A 20,274-nucleotide genomic window follows, 5' to 3' on the forward strand; every position below is an offset into this window, starting at 1 on the left:
CGAGGAAGCCACCTGGGAAATAGGGTGGAGACCTGTTTCGAGAGACCAAAAGAGGATGTCTCGTGCTAGCCATGGAGAAAAGGAATCTAGTCTCCTTGTTAGGAAGACTGGTGAAGAGGTGTTCTTTATCATTTAGTTCGCATTAAGGGAATTGTTTTGGTTTCAGTTGTAAGGACCAGTAAGTCTCCTTACACCTCACAGTATGGAGACATAGTATAACCGTTGACAAAGAAGGAGCTTGAGGGCTGGGTGCAGTGGCTTACGCCTATAATCCCAGCACTTTGGGAGGGTGAAGCAGGTGGGAAGCTGAGGCGGGTGGATTACCTGAGGTTAAGAGTTTGAGACCAGCCTGGCCAACATGGTGAAACCCCGTCTCTACTAAAAATACAAAAATTAGCTTGGTATAGTGACACACACCTGTAATCCCAGCTACTTGGGAGGCTGAGGCATGAGGATCTCTTGAACTTGGGAGATGGAAGTTGCAGTGAGCCAAGATCATTTGGGCAACACAGTGAGACTCTGTCTCAAAAAAAAAAGAAAAAAAAAAAACTGGAGCTTAAGAATAGGAAAACCTGAGAGCAGGAGGGAACTGGTCCTCTTAGGAACTAGAATAGTATTGAAAGCAGCTTGTTTTGCATGTCAGCAGTAGGGATTTGTAGACATGCATATTCTGCCATTAATGAGAATATATTCTTCACTGTGTGTCATTTCTGTTCCTTATACTCCCTGCTTATTCCTAACTCTGTTTTGTTTTGTTTTTTCTAATTTTATATTAGAGTATAACATAATGCAGAAAACTGCACAAATTGACCAAGCATGGTAGCTCATGCCTGTTATCCCAGCACTTTGGGAGGCCAAGACAGGTGAATTCCTTGTGCTGAGGAGTTTGAGACCAGCCTGGGCAACATGGTGAAATCCTGTCTCTAAAAAAATGCAAAACAATTAGCTGGGCATGGTGGCGGGTGCCTGTAGTCCCAGCTACTCAGAAGGCTGAGGTGGCATGGTCGCTTGAGCCTGGAAGGTAGAGGTTGCAGGGAGCTGAGGTTGCACCACTGCACTCCAGCCTGGGCAACAGAGTGAGACCCTGTCTCAAACAAAACAAAACAAAACAAAACAACACTGCACTTATATTTAAGTATACACGTTGGTGAAGTGAACATGCCCGTAAAACCTGCTTCCAGATCAAGAAGCACAGTATTCCTGGTATCATTGATGTCCCCTTCAGCCCATTTCGGTCACTTCACCCCACAAGGGTAACCACTATTCTGATTTCCAACACCACAGAGTTGTCCATTTTAATGGAGTTATTGAAATATACATACTATAATTTTCACTCATTTAAGGTATACAGTTCAGTGGTTTTAAGTATATTTTCTGAGTTGTGTAACCGTAACTATAATCTAATGTTAAAATATTTTCATCATCCCCAAAAGAAACCTGTACCCATTAGTGGTTACTCCTTATTTATCTCACATTCCACCAACCCTAGACAATTATGAATCTGTTTTCTGTCTCTATGGATTTGCTTATCTGAACATTTCATATAAGAGGGATCACATAATATGTGGCATTTTGTGCCTGATTTCTTTCACTTAGCGTAATGTCCTCAAGGTTCATCCATGTTGTAGCATGTTTTAGTACTTCATTCCTTTTCATGGCTGAATAATATTCCATTGTATGGATAGACCACATTTTGTTTATCCATTTCATCTACTGATGGACATTTTGGTGCTTTCCACCTTTGAGATATTATGAGTAATGCTACTGTGAACATTGACTTACAGGTTTTTGTTTGGACATACGTTTTCGTTTCTCTTGAGCATATATGTAGGAGTGGAATTGCTGGGTCATATGGTAACTCTGTTTAACATCTCAAAGAACTGCCAAAGTGTTTTTCATAGTGTCTGCACCATTTTCCATTCCTGCCAGCAATGTATGAGGGTCCCAATGTCTCCACATCCTCACCAACACTTGTTACCTATCTTTTTGATTCTAGTGAGTGTGAAGTGGTATCTCATCATAGTTTTGACTTGCTTTTCCCTAATGACTAATAATGTTGAACATCATTTCATAGCTTATTGGTCAATTTTATGTTGTCTTTGGAGAAATGTCTACCAAATCCTTTGATCACCTTTTAGTTGGGTTGACTTTGTATTATTGAGTTATAAGACTTATTTACATATTCTAGATACAAGTTTCTTATCAGATATATGATTTGCAGATATTTTCCTTTATCTGTGGGTTGTATTTAGTTTTGCATGTTTTTGAACTTTATATAAATGGAATCATACAATGTGAACTCTTTACAATTAGGTTCTTTTGCTTAATGTGATGTTTGTGAGATGTAGCCATATCATATGTAGTTGTACTTTGTTTATTCTCATTACTGTATAGTATACCATTGTGTGGATATACTGCACTTATTTATCTAGTATATTAGTGTTCTCTAGAGGGACAGAACTAATAGGATAGATACGTATATAAAGGGGAATGTATTAAAGAGTATTAACTGACACAATCATAGAGTCCCACAATAGGCTGTCTTCAGGCTGAGGAGCAAGGAAGCCCGTCTGAGTCCCAAAGCTGAGGAACTTGGATTCCGATGTTCAAGGGCAGGAAGCATCCAGCACGGGAGAAAGACGTAGGCTGGGAGGCTAGGCCAGTCTAGTCTTTTCTGTTCTGCCTGCTTTATATTTTGGCTGCACTGGCAGCCGATTAGATGGTGCCCACCCAGATTAAGGGTGGGTCTGCCTTTCCTAACCCACTGACTCAAATGTTAACCTCCTTTGCCAACACCCTCACAGACACACCAGGATCAATACTTTGCATCCTTCAATCCAATCAAGTTGACACTCAGTATTAACCATCACATCTAGTCTACTGTTGTTTATCATTTTGGGTTTTTAAAAACAGTGCTTCCGTGAACATTCTTGTGTCGGGCGAACATATTTCACTTGGGTATCTAACCTAGAAATGGAATTTCTAGGTCAGAGGGTATGCCTGTGTTCAACTTTAGTAGATCTGTCTTGCTTATCTTTAACTCCTGTTTACTTTTAGCCCATTTATGGCCCCTTTAGCCTCTTACTCTCTCATGACTTTTCAGCTTTGGTCACACTGTTCACAGCTTTACTCTCTGCATACTTATCAGTTCATTTTCCTGTGAGAGCTAGTGGTCTACTTCTTTGCCTACTGGGTGGAACCTGCTTAGCTTGACCACCTTATTGGTTGCTGTTTGCGTTTCTTGCCCCAGTGAGTTGTGGCTTAAAAGGGTGGTAACAGAACATGGCCGCTCTGGCACGTGATTGACATTCCTAGTATTCGAATAAAAGTAAAAAACAAGTAAAATAAGTTAAAGTAAAACATAGCAAAACATAGAAAAGGCAAGCCAAATAGTTTAAAACTCTGCTACAGTAATGAAAAAAAAAAGAGCATTGGGATTCAGCAGGGACTTGGATTGCAAATGAGAATAGCCAACAGACCCTGTGCATGTGCAGGTGAAATTCCTAGGGAAGACCACCCATCTCTGCTGGCCAGGCCCAGGCAGATGGGCTGGAGCCCTGACCTCAGAAAGACACTTGATGTTCCTGGGCAGGAGGGGTAAGTTGCATTTCTGTTTAGGTAAGATCGCTCTTTTGCTCCAGAGAAAATGTCCGATGTGTAAAACTTACAGGCTTGTTGTTTGTTGCAGAGGGGCTTAGGTCTGTCTAGAGCCATGTCCATCTGCTCCTCTTCCCTCTTCTCTCCTGCCCTTTGCAGTCGCACCACCACACCTAGCTCACTTAATTTTTTTGTCATTGTTTGTAAAGGTAGGGTCTTACTATATTGCCCAAGCTGGACTCAAACTCCTGAGCTCAAACAGTCCTCCCACATCAGCCTCCCAAAGTGCTGAGATTATAGGTGTGAGTCACCACAAGTGGCCTTATTTTTTGTTTTGTTTTGTTTTTATTATGGAAAATTTCAAGCATGCCAGAAGTATAGAAAATTAAATAGAGTGACCCCTCATAAATCTTTTTTTTTTTTTGAGATGAAATCTTGCTCTGTTGCCTAGGCTGGAGTGCAGTGGCACGATCTCAGGTCACTGCAACCTCCGTCTCCCGGGTTCAAGTGATTCTCCCGCTTCAGCCTCCCGAGTAGCTGAGATTACAGGTGTGTGCCACCATGCCCAGATAAATTTTTTCTTTTTTTTTTTTTTTGAGACGGAGTTTTGCTGTGTAGTCTTGGCTGGAGTGCAGTGGCTCAATCTCGGCTCACTGCAACCTCCGCCTCCCGGGTTCAAGTGATTCTTCTGTCTCAGCCTCCCGAGTAGCTGGGACTACAGGCACATGCCACCACGCTCGGCTAATTTTTGTATTTTTAGTAGGATGGGGTTTCACCATCTTGGTCAGGCTGGCCTGGTCTTGAACTCCTGACCCTGTGATCGCCTGTCTCGGCCTCCCAAAGTGCTGGGATTACAGGCATGTGCCACTGTGCCCGGCCAAGTTTTGTATTTGTAGTAGAGATGGATTTTAGCCATGTTGGCCAGGCTGGTCTCGAACTCCTGACCTCAGGTAATCTGCCTGTCTTGGCTTCCCAAAGTGCTGGGATGACAGGCCTGAGCCACCGCGCCCAGTGAACCCTCATAAATCCATCACCGAATTTCAGCAGTGATCAACATTTTACCATTTTCCCCACCACCATCTTTTTTGGGTATTTTGATATAAAATAGTGAAAATAGTGCTCTTATTTCAAAAAACAACGTTGTGGAAAATATCTTAGAAAATGAGACACCTGTAACCTCACCCCTCAGAGCCGCTGTTAATTCCGTGTGTGTGTGTGTGTGCGTGTGTGTGTGTGTAGTTTTTAAGGACATTATTGTTGTTGTTGTTGTTGTTATTTTTTTTTTGAGATGGAGTCTCACTTTGTTGCCCAGCTGGAGTGTAGTGGCGCAGTCTCAGCTTACTGCAGCCTCCACCTCCCAGGTTGAAGTGATTCTCCTGTGTCAGCCTCTCGAGTGGCTGGGACTACAGGCACCTGCCACCCATTATTTTAAATATTTACAGTATATTCTGTTATACAGGTAAACCATATTAATCCAGTTCCCTATGGGGGCCATTTGGGTTATCGGCTTTACTGTGTTGATTAATGGTGCAATCATTAATCTTCCTATCATATGTACTTGAGCAAGTTTTTTTTTTTTTTAGACAGGGTCTCCCTCTGTTGCCCAGGCTAGTGTATAGTGGTGCAGTCCCTACTCACTGCAGCCTCAAACTCCTGGGCTCAAGCGATCCTCCCACTTCAGCCTCCTGGGTAGCTGGGATGACAGGCGTGTGCCATTGAGTCTGGCTAATTATTTTTTGTAGAGATGGGGTCTATGTTGCCTAACTTGGCCTTGAGCTCCTGGGCTCAAGTGATCCTCACCGTGGCCTCCCAAAGTGCTGGGATTACAAACGTGAGCCACTACGCCCAGCTGGAGGATGCACATCTTAAAGATTTAATAGGTGCTGCCAAATTGCCCTCCAAAGAGACTATGTCAGTTTATAATTTCAGCAGTAGTGAATGGGAATGTACAGGGGTATTTTATTTTATTTTATTTTTTGAGACAGAGTTTTGCTCTTGTCCCCCAAGCTGGAGTGCAGTGGTGCCATCTCGGCTCACTGCAACCTCTGCCTTCGGGGTTCAAGCAGTTCTTCTTCCTCAGCCTCCCAAGTAGCTGGGATTACAGGTAGCTGGGATTACAGGTGTGCATCACCACACCCAGCTAATTTTTGTATTTTTAGGAGAGACGTGGTTTCACCATGTTGGCCAGGCTAGTCTCAAACTCCTGGCCTCAAGTGTTCTGCCCACTTGGGCCTCCCAAAGCGCTGGGATTATAGGCGTGAGCCACCACCCAGCCAGGGATATTTTAAAGTAAATCCTAACTATTATGTCATTTTCACCTGGAAATACTTCTGTATTTTTTTGCTAACAGATAAGGACATTTTTTTGTGTTTTGACATAACCATTATCACTTCTGAAAAATGAATACCTTTTTACTGATGGTTTGTTCAAATCAGAATTCAGACAAGGCATTCAAAATGTGCATGTGGAAAGGAATACTGAAGAGGATGCCCACGCTCAGCGCTGCAATTTTGAAACCCTGTCAGCTGGGGGCAATGGCTCATGCTAGCCACTTGGGAGGCTGAGGTAGAAGTTTAGGCTTGAGCCCAGGAGTTTGAGGCCAGCCTGGGCAACATAGCAAGATCCCATCTGCTTTGTGCAGATGCGGGTTTGGGGCCTGAAGTGAAGGCGTCTTTTACTCTAGGCTTTTTTCTGCTGCAGTCTAAGTGATGTTTGAAGATTTCTGGTCTGTTTGCTTCTGGTCAGCCCCACACCCAAGGTTCTGCTAGAGATTCTCTCTAGTCTGCGTTTTTTTTTTTTTTTTTTTTTTTTTTTTGAGACGGAGTCTCACTCTGTCGCCCGGGCTGGAGTACAGTGGCCGGATCTCAGCTCACTGCAAGCTCCGCCTCCCGGGTTTACGTCATTCTCCTGCCTCAGCCTCCCGAGTAGCTGGGACTATAGGCGCCCGCCACCTCGCCCGGCTAGTTTTTTGTATTTTTTTAGTAGAGACAGGGTTTCACTGTGTTAGCCAGGATGGTCTCGATCTCCTGGCCTCGTGATCCGCCCGTCTCGGCCTCCCAAAGTGCTGGGATTACAGGCTTGAGCCACCGTGCCCGGCCTTTTTTTTTTTTTTTTTTTTTTTTGAGATGGCGTCTCACTCTGTAGCCCAGGCTGGAGTGCAGGAGTGGCAGTGGTGTGATCTTGACTTACTGCAACCTCCACCTCCCGGGTTCGAGCAATTCTCCTGCCCCACCTTCCCGAGTAGCTGGGACTACAGGTGTACGCCACCACACCTGGCTAATTTTTTGTATTTTTAGTGGAGACAGGGTTTCGGCATTTGGCCAAGCTGGTCTGGAACTCCTGACCTCAGGTGGGTGATCTGCCTGGCTCGGCCTCCTAAAGTGCAGGGATTACAGGCTCAGCTACCACGTCTGGCCCCAAGCCTGCCTTATTTCTGTGCGGCCTCGCTCATATGCTTCTGGGTCTCAATTTACAGGAGCTTCCTTGAAGCTTTCTAAAACAAATGCCTGGAGGTTGTAACTGCCTTCCTGTGATCTCTGCTGCGAAGATGAGCCATTTGTTCAACGGAGAAGGCTCGCGGGCTATTCTTTGCCAATGTTTTTGCAATCTTACTCTCCTATTATTTGGGCTGTAGAAACTTTTACAACTGGTGAGACTTTTGCTCTCTAGACTTTACTTATTCTTTCCATTTCTGCTTAAAAAGTGGTATAGCCATTCTTGCCTGTACTTACCTTTGTCTTGAAATAGCTTGCTAAGGCAGTCAGTAGTAATTAGCATACTCCATCATTCTGACTCTTCCCACCACTTTCCCTAGGCCAGCAGGCTCCGCAGGCAGTGGATCTATGAAAGGCAGCAGTGACTACAGGCATTCCTTTAAGCGGGCAATATTTCATCATGATATATGCCAGGCTCTCTAGCATTTTGCCACCTGACCAATAAGCCAAACTCACATATTTTAGATTTTTGTTCACAGCAGCAGCCCACATCAAGGTGCTCATTTGTTGTCAGTCAGGGTTTGGTCAGGAAAATGGAAACTACCCTAGGTATTTCAAGCAGGAAGGCATTTAACATAGTGAACTAGAGGCTTACAAAACCATTATCAGGGCTGGGGGTGATGTGGTGGCAGCAGGGCCAGGGAAAGTTACTGTTAGCTTTCAGAAAATTAGGAAGTAAAAGAATTGTAGGAAACTGTTGCAGATCAGCTGGGCCCTCTGTAGGACCAGGGAAGGTGAATTTCAGGAGAGTTCTTAGAGGCTGCTGGTGCAATGTGACATCAGCCCAGAGCCTACGCCCACGCCCATGCCCACCCCTGCTGGAAGAATCCCATCTCTGCTGCTCCTCTGCTTTCTGAATCTTGTAGGGTAGCTGAGCCTCTCCTCACTGGCCAGGATCCAGGTAAGGTGGTTCCTGCTATCCAAGGGAGGGCACAGACTGGGAGGAAATGATGCTTTGTTCCAACTTCCCCTAAAGTTGAGGGGACCACTAAACCTTACAAAGATAGGAGAAACAATTCTCAGTATATTGCTGTTAAATTACGTTATAGATTAAAAGTTTGCTCTCTGGAAGTGAATACAAATATATGCATAAATAACATTTTATTTTTGTAATCATTTTTATTTATAGACTATAAAGCAATTGGCAAAATAGGAGAGGGAACGTTTTCTGAAGTTATGAAGATGCAAAGCCTGAGAGATGGAAACTACTATGCATGTAAACAAATGAAGCAGCGCTTTGAAAGGTAGGCTGCCAGAGATGCACTTGGGACCAAACACACATCCAGGTTTCAATCAATAATGGAGACTTACTACTAGGAGGGAACTTTATTAATTTAATAAAGTGTAAGATACAGTCAGATTTCTTTGGACAGTGAGGGTTATGTGCTAATGTTATGTTTACCATACTGGAGTTTACTCATATCCAGTCTTACTGTAATATCAGTGATGAATGACCACAAAAAAGTTTTTAAGTTTCAAAAGTGTGTCTCACCTTAAACAGTCTGTATGTTCCTAAAAGTTATATATGTGTTGGATTTCTTTTTTTTTTTTAATTACAAAAACAAAAAATGATATATCAACCAATGGAACAGGTTAGAGAGCTTGGAAGTGAACCCTTTATGATCCATTTAATTTTTTTTTTTTTTTTTTTTTTTTTTTGAGGCAGAATCTCACTCTGTCTCCCAGGCTGGAGTGCAGTGGTGCAATCTTGGCTCACTGCAACCTCTGCCACCCCAGTTCAAGCGATTCTTGTGACTTAGCCTCCTAGTAGCTGCAACTGCAGGTGTGTGCCACCAAGCCCTGCTAATTATTATCTTTTTAAAGTATAGATCAGGTGTTACCTTGTTGGCCAGGCTGGTCTTGAACTCCTTGGTCTCAAGTGATCCGCCCGCCTTGGCCTCCCAAAGTGCTGGGATTGCAGGTGTGAGCCACCGTGCCCAGCACATTTATTTTGTTTGTTTTTGTTTTGTTTTGTTTTGTTTGAGACAGGGTCTCACCCTGTCATCCAGGCTGGAGTGCAATGACTCGATCTCAGCTCACTGCAGCCTCCACCTCCCAGGCTTAAGCGATCTTCCCACCTCAGTGTTCTGAGTAGCTGGGACCACAGGAGCAGACCACACGCCTGGCTAATTTTTGTGTTTTTTGTAGAGACGGGGTTTCACCCTGTTGCCCAGGCTAGTCTCGAACTCCTGACCTCAAGGTATCTGCCTGCCTTAGCCTCCCAAAGGGCTGGGATTACAGGCATGAGCCACTGTGCCTGGCCATGTGTTGGACTTCTGTAAATGCAGCCTTAGTCTAAATGTAGTAGAGGTCCTTGCAATTTAACTGTGAATAAATTAATATATTAATATTATATTAATATAATGTAAGTGCAGGGATTATAGGAATGAGTCACCGTGCCCACCCTGAGCCATCATGCTCAGCCTGAGCCACTATACCCAGCCTTCATTTTTTGATTAATTAATTAGTTAACTTTAAAAATAGAGGTGGGGTCTCACCGTGTTGCCCAAGCTGACCTCAAACTCCCGGGCTCAAGTGATCTTCCTGCCTCAGCCTCCCAAAGTGCTGGAATTATAGGTGTGAGCCACCCACCTGGCCAAGAACAGTAATTTCATCCTCATGACATCTGGATGGGGTAGTTATCCTTGTTTTGTACATGAGGATAGGTGCTTAGAGATGTGAGGTAATTTGACATTTTTTCTAGATCACTGGGTGGGCAGAGCCAGATGTGAACCCAGATTCTGCTAAGGCAAATCCTTGTTCTTCACTGCCCAGTGCATCTGGCAGTTTACCTGTCACTAGGAAGACGGAAGCCACCAGGTGTTCTGCTCCTTCTCTTCTAGCACTTCTTCCTCTCTACGCATTCTGCATTCACTGTGTTTCTTTCTTTCCCTGACTGCATCTTTACTTGTAAACCACTGATGAGAGAGAATTTGATGCACAGTGTACTGATGATCCCGTATCTAAAGAGCAGACAGCTGGGTGCTGTGGCTCACACCTGAAATTCCAGCTACTTGGGAGGCTGAGGCAGGAGGATTGCTTGAACGCAGGAGTTCAGGATCAGCCTGGGCAACATAGCAAGACCCCATCTCTACAAAAATTAAAAAAACAAGAACAGACTTCCTCAAACAGCCACCTTTGACCCAAAGTTGCTGGTACAGGACTTTGAACAGTAGGGTGTGATGCTTTTTGTTTTTTTTTTTGAGTCAGGGTCTCAGTCTGTCGCCCAGGCTAGAGTGCGGTGGTGTGACCTCAGCTCACTACAACCTCTGCTTCTGGGGCTCAAACAATTCTCCAGACTCAGCCTCCTGAGTAACTGGGACTATAGGCGTGAGCCACCAAATGCCTAGCTAATTTTTGTAATTTTTTTTTTTTGAGACAGAGTCTCACATTGTCACTTAGGCTGGAGTGCAGTGGCATGATCTTGGCTCACTGCAACCTCTGCCTCCCGGGTTCAAGCAATTCTCCTGCCTCAGCCTCCCGAGTGCCTGGGACTACAGGCGTGCGTCACCGCACTCGGCAAATTTTTACTTTTTTTTTTTTTTGAGACGGAGTCTCGCTCTGTCCCCCAGGCTGGAGTGCAGTGGCCGGATCTCAGCTTACTGCAAGCTCCGCCTCCCGGGTTTACGCCATTCTCCTGCCTCAGCCTCCCAAGTAACTGGGACTACAGGCGCCCGCCACTTCGCCCGGCTAGTTTTTTGTAATTTTTAGTAGAGACGGGGTTTCACCATATTAGCCAGTATGGTATCGATCTCCTGACCTCGTGATCCGCCCGTCTCGGCCTCCCAAAGTACTGGGATTACAGGCTTGAGCCACCGCGCCCAGCCAAATTTTTACATTTTTAGTAGAGACGGGGTTTCATCATGTTGGCCAGCCTGGTCTCGGACTCCTGACCTCAAGTGATCTGCCCACCTTGGCCTCCCAAAGTGCAGGGATTACAGGTGTGAGCCACCGTGCCCAGCCTAATTTTTGTATTTTTGTAGAGACAGGGTCTCGCCATGTTGTGGCTGGTCTCGAACTCCTGAGCTCAAAGTGATCCACTTGCCTTGGCCTCCCAAAGTGCTAGGATTACAGTCCTGGGTCCAGCCTCTTTCAAATAAGTATAGAATGTTCTAAACAGCAGTTCTCTAATGGGTCAAGAATGCTCAGTTTATTGAAGTTCCTTCTCATACCTCCTCAGCCCCTGGGAAGATTGTGCGGTTACCTAAGGGACATGGTTTCCCGGTGAAGCACATCCTGAGTCTGCCATCTGCCAGAGTCCTCACACACTAAAAGTGCCTGGTCCACCTGAATCTTGTCTTCCTTGTCATGAGTGCTTGAGGACTAAGCAAAGGAATGAACAGAAAACTAACAAGGTGGGGCATATGGTAAATGTGCAGTGGATGATGGCCTTCCTTACTGTATGCACAATCATTTGTTGTATTTCAGAAACAATTTATGTTCTTTGCCTTTAACTTCAAAAGCAGTTGATTAGAACACATCCCATAGGTTGGCCCGGCATGGTGGCTCATGCCTTGTAATCCCAGCACGTTGGAAGGCCAAGGTGGGAGAATCGCTTGAGCCCAGGAGTTTGAGACCAGCCTGGGCAGCAAAGGGAAACTCTGTCTCTACAAAAAAATAAAAAAAATCAACCGGGCGCGGTAGTGTGTGCCTGTGGTCCCAGCTACTTGGGAGGCTGAAGTGGGAGGATCTCTTGAATCCAGGAAGGAGGTGAAGCTGCAGTGAGGTGTGTTTGTGCCACTGAACTCCAGCCTGGGCGACAGAGTGAGACCCTGTCTCACTCTGCCTTCCTCGACAAGGAAGCCAAAATTCCGCTGGACCAGGCACTTTTGGTGTGTAAGGGATTTGGCAGAAAGCAGATCCAGGATGTGCCTCACCACCAGGAAACCATGTCTGTTAGGTAACTGCACACACACACAAATCCGTTTCTGCTTACTTATCATTGTGTAAATGAATCCTCAGAGTCGCCTTGCACAGCTGTGTGGGTGGTGTGAGGAATGTGAAGCATTAGTAGCAGAAAGTCGCACTGAGTCACTTGGGCAGCACGAGGTTGGTATTTGGAGCGTCTGACCCCTAGCCCCTCCAGTGTTACTTCTGCTCCTTTCCTCTGCTTTAATTCAAATAGAAATGGATAGCTTTTGCAGTAATCTTAGTTAATGTGAAGTTAAAGAAAGGTAAAGGTAAAAAAAATACACATAATGGATTAGTACTGTGGCAGGGAGGGCACTTTCACTCCTGAGCGTTGTTTGCCTTTTGAGTCGCTCAAGGCCTTAGTTAGGGATAAGAAGGTTAGTTACTTGCCTGAGGCCTCAACAGAACTGAGTCCTTTTGGTATCTTTTCTGGTATCTCCTCAGAATTTTCCTCCACCAACACCGCCAAAAGTACACAATGAAGAATAGGCTCTCTTTGGGCACAGTGGCTGACACCTGTAATCCCAGCACTTTGGGAGGCCAAGGTGGGCGGATCAGTTGAGCCTGGAAGTTCAAGACCAGCCTGGGCAACATGCCAAAACCCCGTTCTACCAAAAAAAGAAATAAAAAAATTAGCTGGGCATTGGTGGTGCCTGTAGCGCTGGCTACTCAGGAGAGTGAAGTGGGAGGATTGCTTGAGTCCTGGAGGTTGAGGTTGCAGTGAGCCATGATTGTGCCACTGCACTCCAGCCTGGGCAATAGAGCAAGACTCTGTCTCAAAAACAACAACAAAAAATGGTTCTCTTTTGCTATGCTTTTAGTCTATATTTTTCCTATAGAAATAGAAGAAATGGAGTGAGTCTCTTAAAAAAAAAAAACGTAGTCTTGGTATTTGCGGGATCTCCCTTTGTGCCCCGAGGCGGTGACATTGGCACAAGTCTGCTAAACCTGGGGTTCACCATAGCGTAACTAGCTCCGACTCTAAACGTCAGAACTAGCAGCTCTTCCACTTTAGTTAATGCGATCTTGAACAATTCCATAATTTCTCCGTGCCTCTGTTTATTTATACAATGGGGATAACCACAGTTATCTACCCCGTAAGGTTGTTGTGAGGGTCAAATTAAATAATGCAGATGAAGCACTTAGTGCAGTGCTGGCATACCATAAAAAGCAACTTGTTGTGTAAATCAGTTTTTCCATAACAGATAATACAAGTTACGAGAGCTTGAAGACTATTTTGGAGATGGAAGTGAGATGATAATAATAGTAAGATTACCGCAGTTGTTCACTACATATCTGGTGTCATGAACAGTACTAGGTGAATTATATGCATGTCATTGAATCCTGACTGGGGCCCTGGGAGGAAGATGCATTGTTACATCTTTCAGTCTAGGGAATTGAAATTCTGAGAGAACAAGTTCCCCACCCGGCCCATTGCTACCTACACGTCGTGGAGCCCAGTCTGAGTCCAGTCTGTATAGGTCCTTCCTATACAGTGATCTTCCCACTGTTCTTCCCAGCTGCAGACGCTGATGCCACTGTCAGGTCTAGATGTGGTACATGGTTTTTCTCAAGTCACACCTCTAAGCAGTCCTCACATTACTTTTACAAAAACAAAAAGTCTGCTGTGTAAGGTTATAGATAGAAACAAAGGGCCGGGCGCGGTGGCTCACGCCTGTAATCCCAGCACTTTGGGAGGCCGAGGCAGGCGGATCACGAGGTCAGGAGATCGAGACCATCCTGGCTAACATGGTGAAACCCTGTCTCCACTAAAAATATAAAAAATCAGCCGGATGTGGTGGTGGGCGCCTGTAGTCCCAGCTACTCAAGAGGCTGAGGCAGGAGAATGGCGTGAACCTGGGAGGTGGAGCTTTCAGTGAGCCAACATCGCGCCACTGTACTCCAGCCTGGGTGACAGAGCGATACTCCATCTCAAAAAAAAACAGAAAAAAAGAAAGGCAAGGAATTTGTGAGTCTCTCTAAAAGCCTTTTTTTTTTTTTTACTTAAAAGAATATAATATGAAAAACCTCAAACATACACAAAATGAACAGTAACCCTAGGTATCCAGCAGCCAGAATCAGCAAGCCTGTGATTTTTATTTGATGTATGCCTCCACCCAGTGTCCTTCCTCTACTTGGTCATTATGCTATGTCTCCATATAGTTTGGGCTGCTATAACAAATTATACTGTATTCTGTGTGGCTTAAACAGCAGACATTTATTTATTACAGTTCTGGAGGGTGATAAGTGCAAGATTAAGGTGCTGGCAGACAGGTCTGGTGTCTGGCGAGGGCTTGCTTTAGGATTTGCAGGTGGCCATCTTCTTGCTTTGTCCTCAAATGACAGATAGCAGAGAGAGAGAGAGGACACACGTTCTCTAGAGTCTTTCTGGCATTTCTTTTTTTTTTTTTTTTTTTTGAGACGGAGTCTTGCTCTGTAGCCCGGGCTGGAGTGCAGTGGCCGGATCTCAGCTCACTGCAAGCTCCACCTCCCGGGTTTACGCCATTCTCCTGCCTCAGCCTCCGGAGTAGCTGGGACTACAGGCGCCCGCCACCTCGCCCGGCTAGTTTTTTTTTTTTTGTATTTTTAGTAGAGACGGGGTTTCACCGTGTTAGCCAGGATGGTCTCGATCTCCTGACCTCGTGATCCGCCCGTCTCGGCCTCCCAAAGTGCTGGGATTACAGGCTTGAGCCACCGCGCCCGGCCCTTTCTGGCATTTCTTAGAGCCACTAATGCCATGTGCTCGAATTACCTCTCAAAAGCCCCGCCTCCTCATATCATCCCACTGGGAGTTTAGGGTTTCAACGTGTGAATTTTAGAGGACACAAACATGCAATCTATAACATTATACAGTTTTTTAAAGGTAAAATTTGTATACCTTGAAGTGCACATTGTTTATCTGTACAGTTTTGGCAAATGGATATTCTCGAGTAATCAAGATGTGAACAAAGAACCGTAGAAAGTTCTTCCTTGTTCCTTTTCAGTTTCCCGCTGCCATCCCAGGCAATCACTAGCATGTGCTCTTGTGTCCATCTCCTTTCACTCAGCATCATGTCTTTGAGATTTATCGTGACTGTTATTCAGTAGTTTTAATCTCTTTTTTTTTTTTTTTTGAGATGGAGTCTTGCTCTGTTGCTCAGGCTGGAGTGCAGTGGTGCAATCTCAGCTCACTGCAACCTCTGCCTCCCAGGTTCACGCAGTTCTCCTGCCTCAGCCTCCTGAGTAGCTGGGACTACAGGTCTGTGCCACCACACCCAGCTCATTTTTATATTTTTAGTAGAGACTGGGTTTCACTGGACAGGCTGGTCTTGAACTCCTGACCTCAGGTGATCCACCCGCTTCGGCCTCCCAAAGTGCTGGGATTATAGATGTGAGCTACCGCACCTGGCCAGTTTATGCCTTTTTAATGTTGAGCAACATTCATTACAATCTGTGACTACAACACAATTTCTTTATCCATTTTCCTGTTAATGGACTTTTTGATAGTTTCCAGCTTTGGGCTACCATGAATAAAACTGCTATGAAATTCGAATTCTTAGGCTGGGTGTGGTGGCTTGCTTCTGTAATCCCAGCACTTTGGGAAGCTGAGGCGCAAGGATTGCTTGAGCCCAGGAGTTTGAGACCAGGCTGGGCGACATACAGCCTGGTCTGTACGTCTTATGAAGAAAGACTTTTAGTATGTTTTTTTTCTCTACAGAAAAAAAAAAAAAAGACCGGGGCATGGTGGCTCGCTCCTGTAGTCCTAGCTACTTGAGAGGCTGAGATGGGAGCATTGCTTGAGCCTGGGAAGTTGAGGCTGCAATGAGCCATGATCACACCACTGCACTCCAGCCTAGGTGACAGAGCAAGACCCTGTCTCAAAAAAACAACTAAAGAAATATAGAAATTCTACTTGTGCATATATGTTTTCATTTTTTCTTTCTTTTTTTTTTTTTTTTGAGATGGAGTTTCGCTCTTGTTGCCCAGGCTGGAGTGCATTGGCATGATCTCAGCTCACTACAACCTCCGCCTCCCGGGTTCAAGCGATTCTCCTGCCTCAGCCTCCAGAGTAGCTGGGACTACAGGCGTGTACCACCACACCTGGCTAATTTTTTGTATGTTTTTATTTTTTCTTAGGCAGTTACCTAGAAACAGAATCACTGGGTCAAAGGGTAGGTATATGTTTGACTTTATAAGAAACTGACAAGCCTTTTCTCAAAGGGATTGTAGCTTTTTATTTTATTTTTTTATTTTATTTTTTTTTGAGACAGAGTCTCCCTCTGTCGCCCAGGCTGGCTATCTCGGCTCACTGCAAGCTCCAACTCCTGGGTTTACGCCATTCTCTTGCCTCAGCCTCCCGAGTAGCTGGGAGCAGAGGTTGCCCGCCACCAGGCCTGGCTAATTTTTTTTATTTTTATTTTTTAGTAGAGACGGGGTTTCACCATGTTAGCCAGGATGGTCTCCATCTCCTGACCTCATGATCCGCCCACCTTGGCCTCCCACAGTGCTGGGATTACAGGGGTGAGCCACCGTGCCCGGCCTGTAGCTTTTTATATTACCACCAGCGAAGAATGAAAGTTCCAGTTGCTCCCTATTCTCTCCAGCATTTGATGTTGTTATTCTTTTAAGTTTAAGCCATTCTGGTGATTGTATGGAATTATCTCCTGCTAGTTTTAGTTTCTACTTCCCTGATGACTAATGATGAACACTTGATCATGTACTTACTGGCCATTCATGTATCTTCATTTATGAACTGCCTGTCCAAGTTTTTGCCCCTTAAAAAATTTATACCTTAAGAAACAAGCTATCCTAAGGGAGAAAAAAAGAAAAAATAATTTAAAACATTAGGCTGTTTGCTTTTTTATTGAATTTAGGAGTTCTGTATATATTCTGTATAGACGTCTTTTATCAGATGTGTTTTACAGGTAGTTTCTCCAAGTCTGTGGTTTGCTTATCCATTTTCTTTATGGCATCTTTTCATGTGCTGAAGTGTTTTATGTCAGTGAAGTCCAATTTATGGAATTTTTTGTGGTTACTGTTTTTTGCTTTCTGTCTTAGAATAAATTTTTGCCTATTTACAGGTTGTGAATATATTCTCCTGTATTTTTTTCTAAAAATCTTTATCATTTTAACTTTTTACATTTAGATCTGTGATCCATCTTAAATTAATTTTTGTGAATGGTGAGCGGTAGGGATCAAGCATCATTTTTTTTTTCCCCAAATGAATATCCAGTTGTTCCAGTATCATTTGTTAAAAAAAAGATTTTCTTTGCCCTCAGTGGATTATTTTGCCGAAAGCTAATTGACTGCAAAAGTGTAGGTCTGTTTTGGACTCTCTATTCTGTTTCATTGCCCTTTTTGACTGTCATTATGCCAATACTATACTGTTTTGATTAATGTAGCTCAAAAGTAAATGTTGAAGTTAGATATTAAAAGTCTTTCTTCTTCTTTTTTTTTTTTGAGACAGAGTCTCATTCTGTCGCCCAGGCTGGAGCGGAATGGTGTAATCTCCGACTTCTGGTTTCAAGCAATTCTCCTGCCTCAGCCTGCTGAGTAGCTGGGATTGCAGGCACCCACCACCACGTCCAGCTAATTTTTGTATTTTTAGTTGAGACAGGGATTCACCATGTTGGTCGGGCTGGTCTCAAACTCTTGACCTCAGGTGATCCACCTGCCTTGGCCTCCCAAAGTGCTGGGATTATAGGCGTGAGGTACCATGGCCGGCCTCTTCATGTTTTTAAAGACAATTTTGCCTACTCTAGGTCCTCTGTACATCCATATACATTTTAGAATCAGCTTATTTTTTTTTTTTTCCTGTGAGGATTCTAGGAGTATAGCTCATTAATTCTATTAAAAAATAAAACGAACTGGGCACAGTGTGTCACGCCTGTAATCACAGCACTTTAAGAGGCTGAAGTGGGCTGATCACATGAGCCCAGGAGTTCAAGACCAGCCTGGACAACATGGTGAAACCACATCTTGACTGAAAATACAAAAATTAGCCAGGTGTAGTGGCACACACCTGTAGTCGCAGCTGCTTGGGAGGCTGAGGTGGGAGGATTGCTTGAGCCTCGGGGGTGGAGACTTCAGTGAGGCAAGATCATGCAGCTGCACTCCAGCCTGGGTGATAGAGTGAGAACCTGTCTCAAAAAAAAAAAAAAAAAAAAGGCTGAGCGCGATGGCTCACACCTGTAATTCCAGCACTTTGGGAGGCCGAGGCGGGCAGATGATGAGGTCAGGAGATCAACACCATCCTGGCTAACAACAGTGAAACCCCGTCTCTACTAAAAATACAAAAAATTAGCTGGGCTTTGTGGCAAAAATTATTCATTTTTGAATAATAACTCAACCTTGCATTCCCAGTATAACTGGGATTCCCCACTTAGTCATAACATGCGATCAGTTTTACATACTGCTGGATTTGATAGTATTTTGTCAAGTATTTTTGTATTTGTACTCATAAGGGTTACTTTTTTTCCTTCCGTGATGGAGTTTCACTGTGCGGCACAGGCTAGAGCGCGGTGGTGTGATCTTAGCTCTCTGCAACCTCTGCCTCAAGCAATTCTCCTGCCTCAGCCTCCCAAGTAGCTGGGATTACAGGCGCGCACCACCATGCCTGGCTAATTTTTGTATTTTTAGTAAAGATGGGGTTTTGCCATGTTGGCCAGGCTGGTCTTGAACTCTTGACCTCAGGCAGTCTGCCAGACTTGGCCTCCCAAAGTGTTGGGATTACAGGCGTGAGCTACCATGCTTGGCCTATACTTTTCTTACTATATAAAAGTCTTTGTTAGGGAGTTAGGTGAGGTGTCTCACACCTTTAATCCCAGCACATTGGGAGGCTGAGGTGGGAGGATGGCTTAAGCCCAGGAGTTTGAGACCAGCCTGGACAAGACGAGACCTTGTTTCTACAAATAAAAAACAGCTGGGCATGGTGGCAGACACCTGTGGTCCCAGCCACCTGGAAGGCTGAGGTGGGAGGATGGCTTGAGATCAGGAGGTCAAGGCTGCAGTAAGCAGTGATTACACCACTGCACTCCAGCCTGGGCAACAGAGTAAGACCCTGTCTCAAAAAAGAAAAAAAGAAAAAGAAAAAAAGTCTTTATTAGGTTTTGCGGCTGGGTGCAGTGGCTCACACCTGTATTCCCAGCACTTTCAGAGGCTGAGATGGGTGGATAATTTGAGGCCAGGAGTTTGAGACTAGCCTGGCCAACATGGCAAAACTCTGTTCTACCAAAACTACAAAAATTAGTTGGGTGTGGTAGTACATGCCAGTAATCCCAGTTACTCAGGAGGCTGAGGCACAAGAATGGCTTGAATCCCGAAGGCGGATGTTGCGGTGAGCCGAGATTGCACCACAACCTGGGCAACAGAGTGAGACTCTGTCTTTAAAAAAAAATGTTTTGTTAGATTTTGGTATAAAGTTTTTCAGGCCTAACAGAACAAGTTGGGAAGTGTTCATTCCTCCTTTTTTCCTGAAAAAGTTTGTGTAAGAGTACTTCTTTTTTAAATGTTTGAAATAATTCACCAGTGAAATTGGTCCAGAAGTTTTCCTTGTGGGGAAAGTCCCCCCCCCCAATGATGTTTATTATAACATCGTTCATAGTGATAAAAAGATGGAGTCACGGTGAAGTGGTGGAACAAGCAATGACCTCAAGGCACATCAGCCTCAGCCTCCCAAGTAGCTGGGATTATAGGCACCTGCCACCATGCCTGGCTGATTATTATATTTTTAGTAGAGACAGGGTTTCACCATGTTGGCCAGGCTGTTCTCAAACTCCTGACCTCAAGTGATTCATCTGCCTCAGCCTCCCAAAGTGCTGGGATTACAGACTCTGTCTCATAAATAAATAAATAAATAAATATCCCCCTTAAGAAGGTAGAAAAATAAGAGTAAATTAAGGCCGGGCGCGGTGGCTCAAGCCTGTAATCCCAGCACTTTGGGAGGCCGAGACGGGCGGATCATGAGGTCAGGAGATCGAGACCATCCTGGCTAACATGGTGAAACCCCGTCTCTACTAAAAAATACAAAAAATTAGCCGGGCGTGGTGGCGGCGCCTGTAGTCCCAGCTACTTGGGAGGCTGAGGCGGGAGAATGGCGTGAACCCGGGAGGTGGAGCTTGCAGTGAGCTGAGATCCGGCCACTGCACTCCAGCCTGGGCCACAGAGCGAGACTCTTTGTCTCAAAAAAAAAAAAAAAAAAAAAAAGAGTAAATTAAATATCTTAAGTGAGAGAAACGCAACAGTAAAGAAGAACAGAAATCAATGAAATAGAAAACAAATAGAGAAAATCAAC

General features: G+C 44.6%; 1 protein-coding gene across 10 annotated transcripts in view; it reads left to right on the plus strand.

Annotated features, from left to right (window-relative positions):
• The window catches only part of LOC105467388 (MOK protein kinase), an 86,748-nt gene that overhangs the window by 14,353 nt on the left and 52,121 nt on the right, over positions 1–20,274 (plus strand). For 9 of the 10 annotated variants that reach the window (XM_071099563.1, XM_071099560.1, XM_071099559.1 and 6 more), the window contains exon 2: positions 8,221–8,335. In XM_071099563.1, the coding sequence (XP_070955664.1) occupies positions 8,221–8,335 (115 nt within the window). Of the gene's footprint in view, positions 1–8,220; positions 8,336–16,118; positions 16,154–20,274 lie in introns of all 10 variants that reach the window. The other variant, XM_071099566.1, reaches the window with a different exon arrangement.

The sequence above is a fragment of the Macaca nemestrina genome, chromosome 7 (assembly GCF_043159975.1).
Source record: "Macaca nemestrina isolate mMacNem1 chromosome 7, mMacNem.hap1, whole genome shotgun sequence".
Classification (NCBI taxonomy): Eukaryota; Metazoa; Chordata; class Mammalia; order Primates; family Cercopithecidae; genus Macaca; species Macaca nemestrina.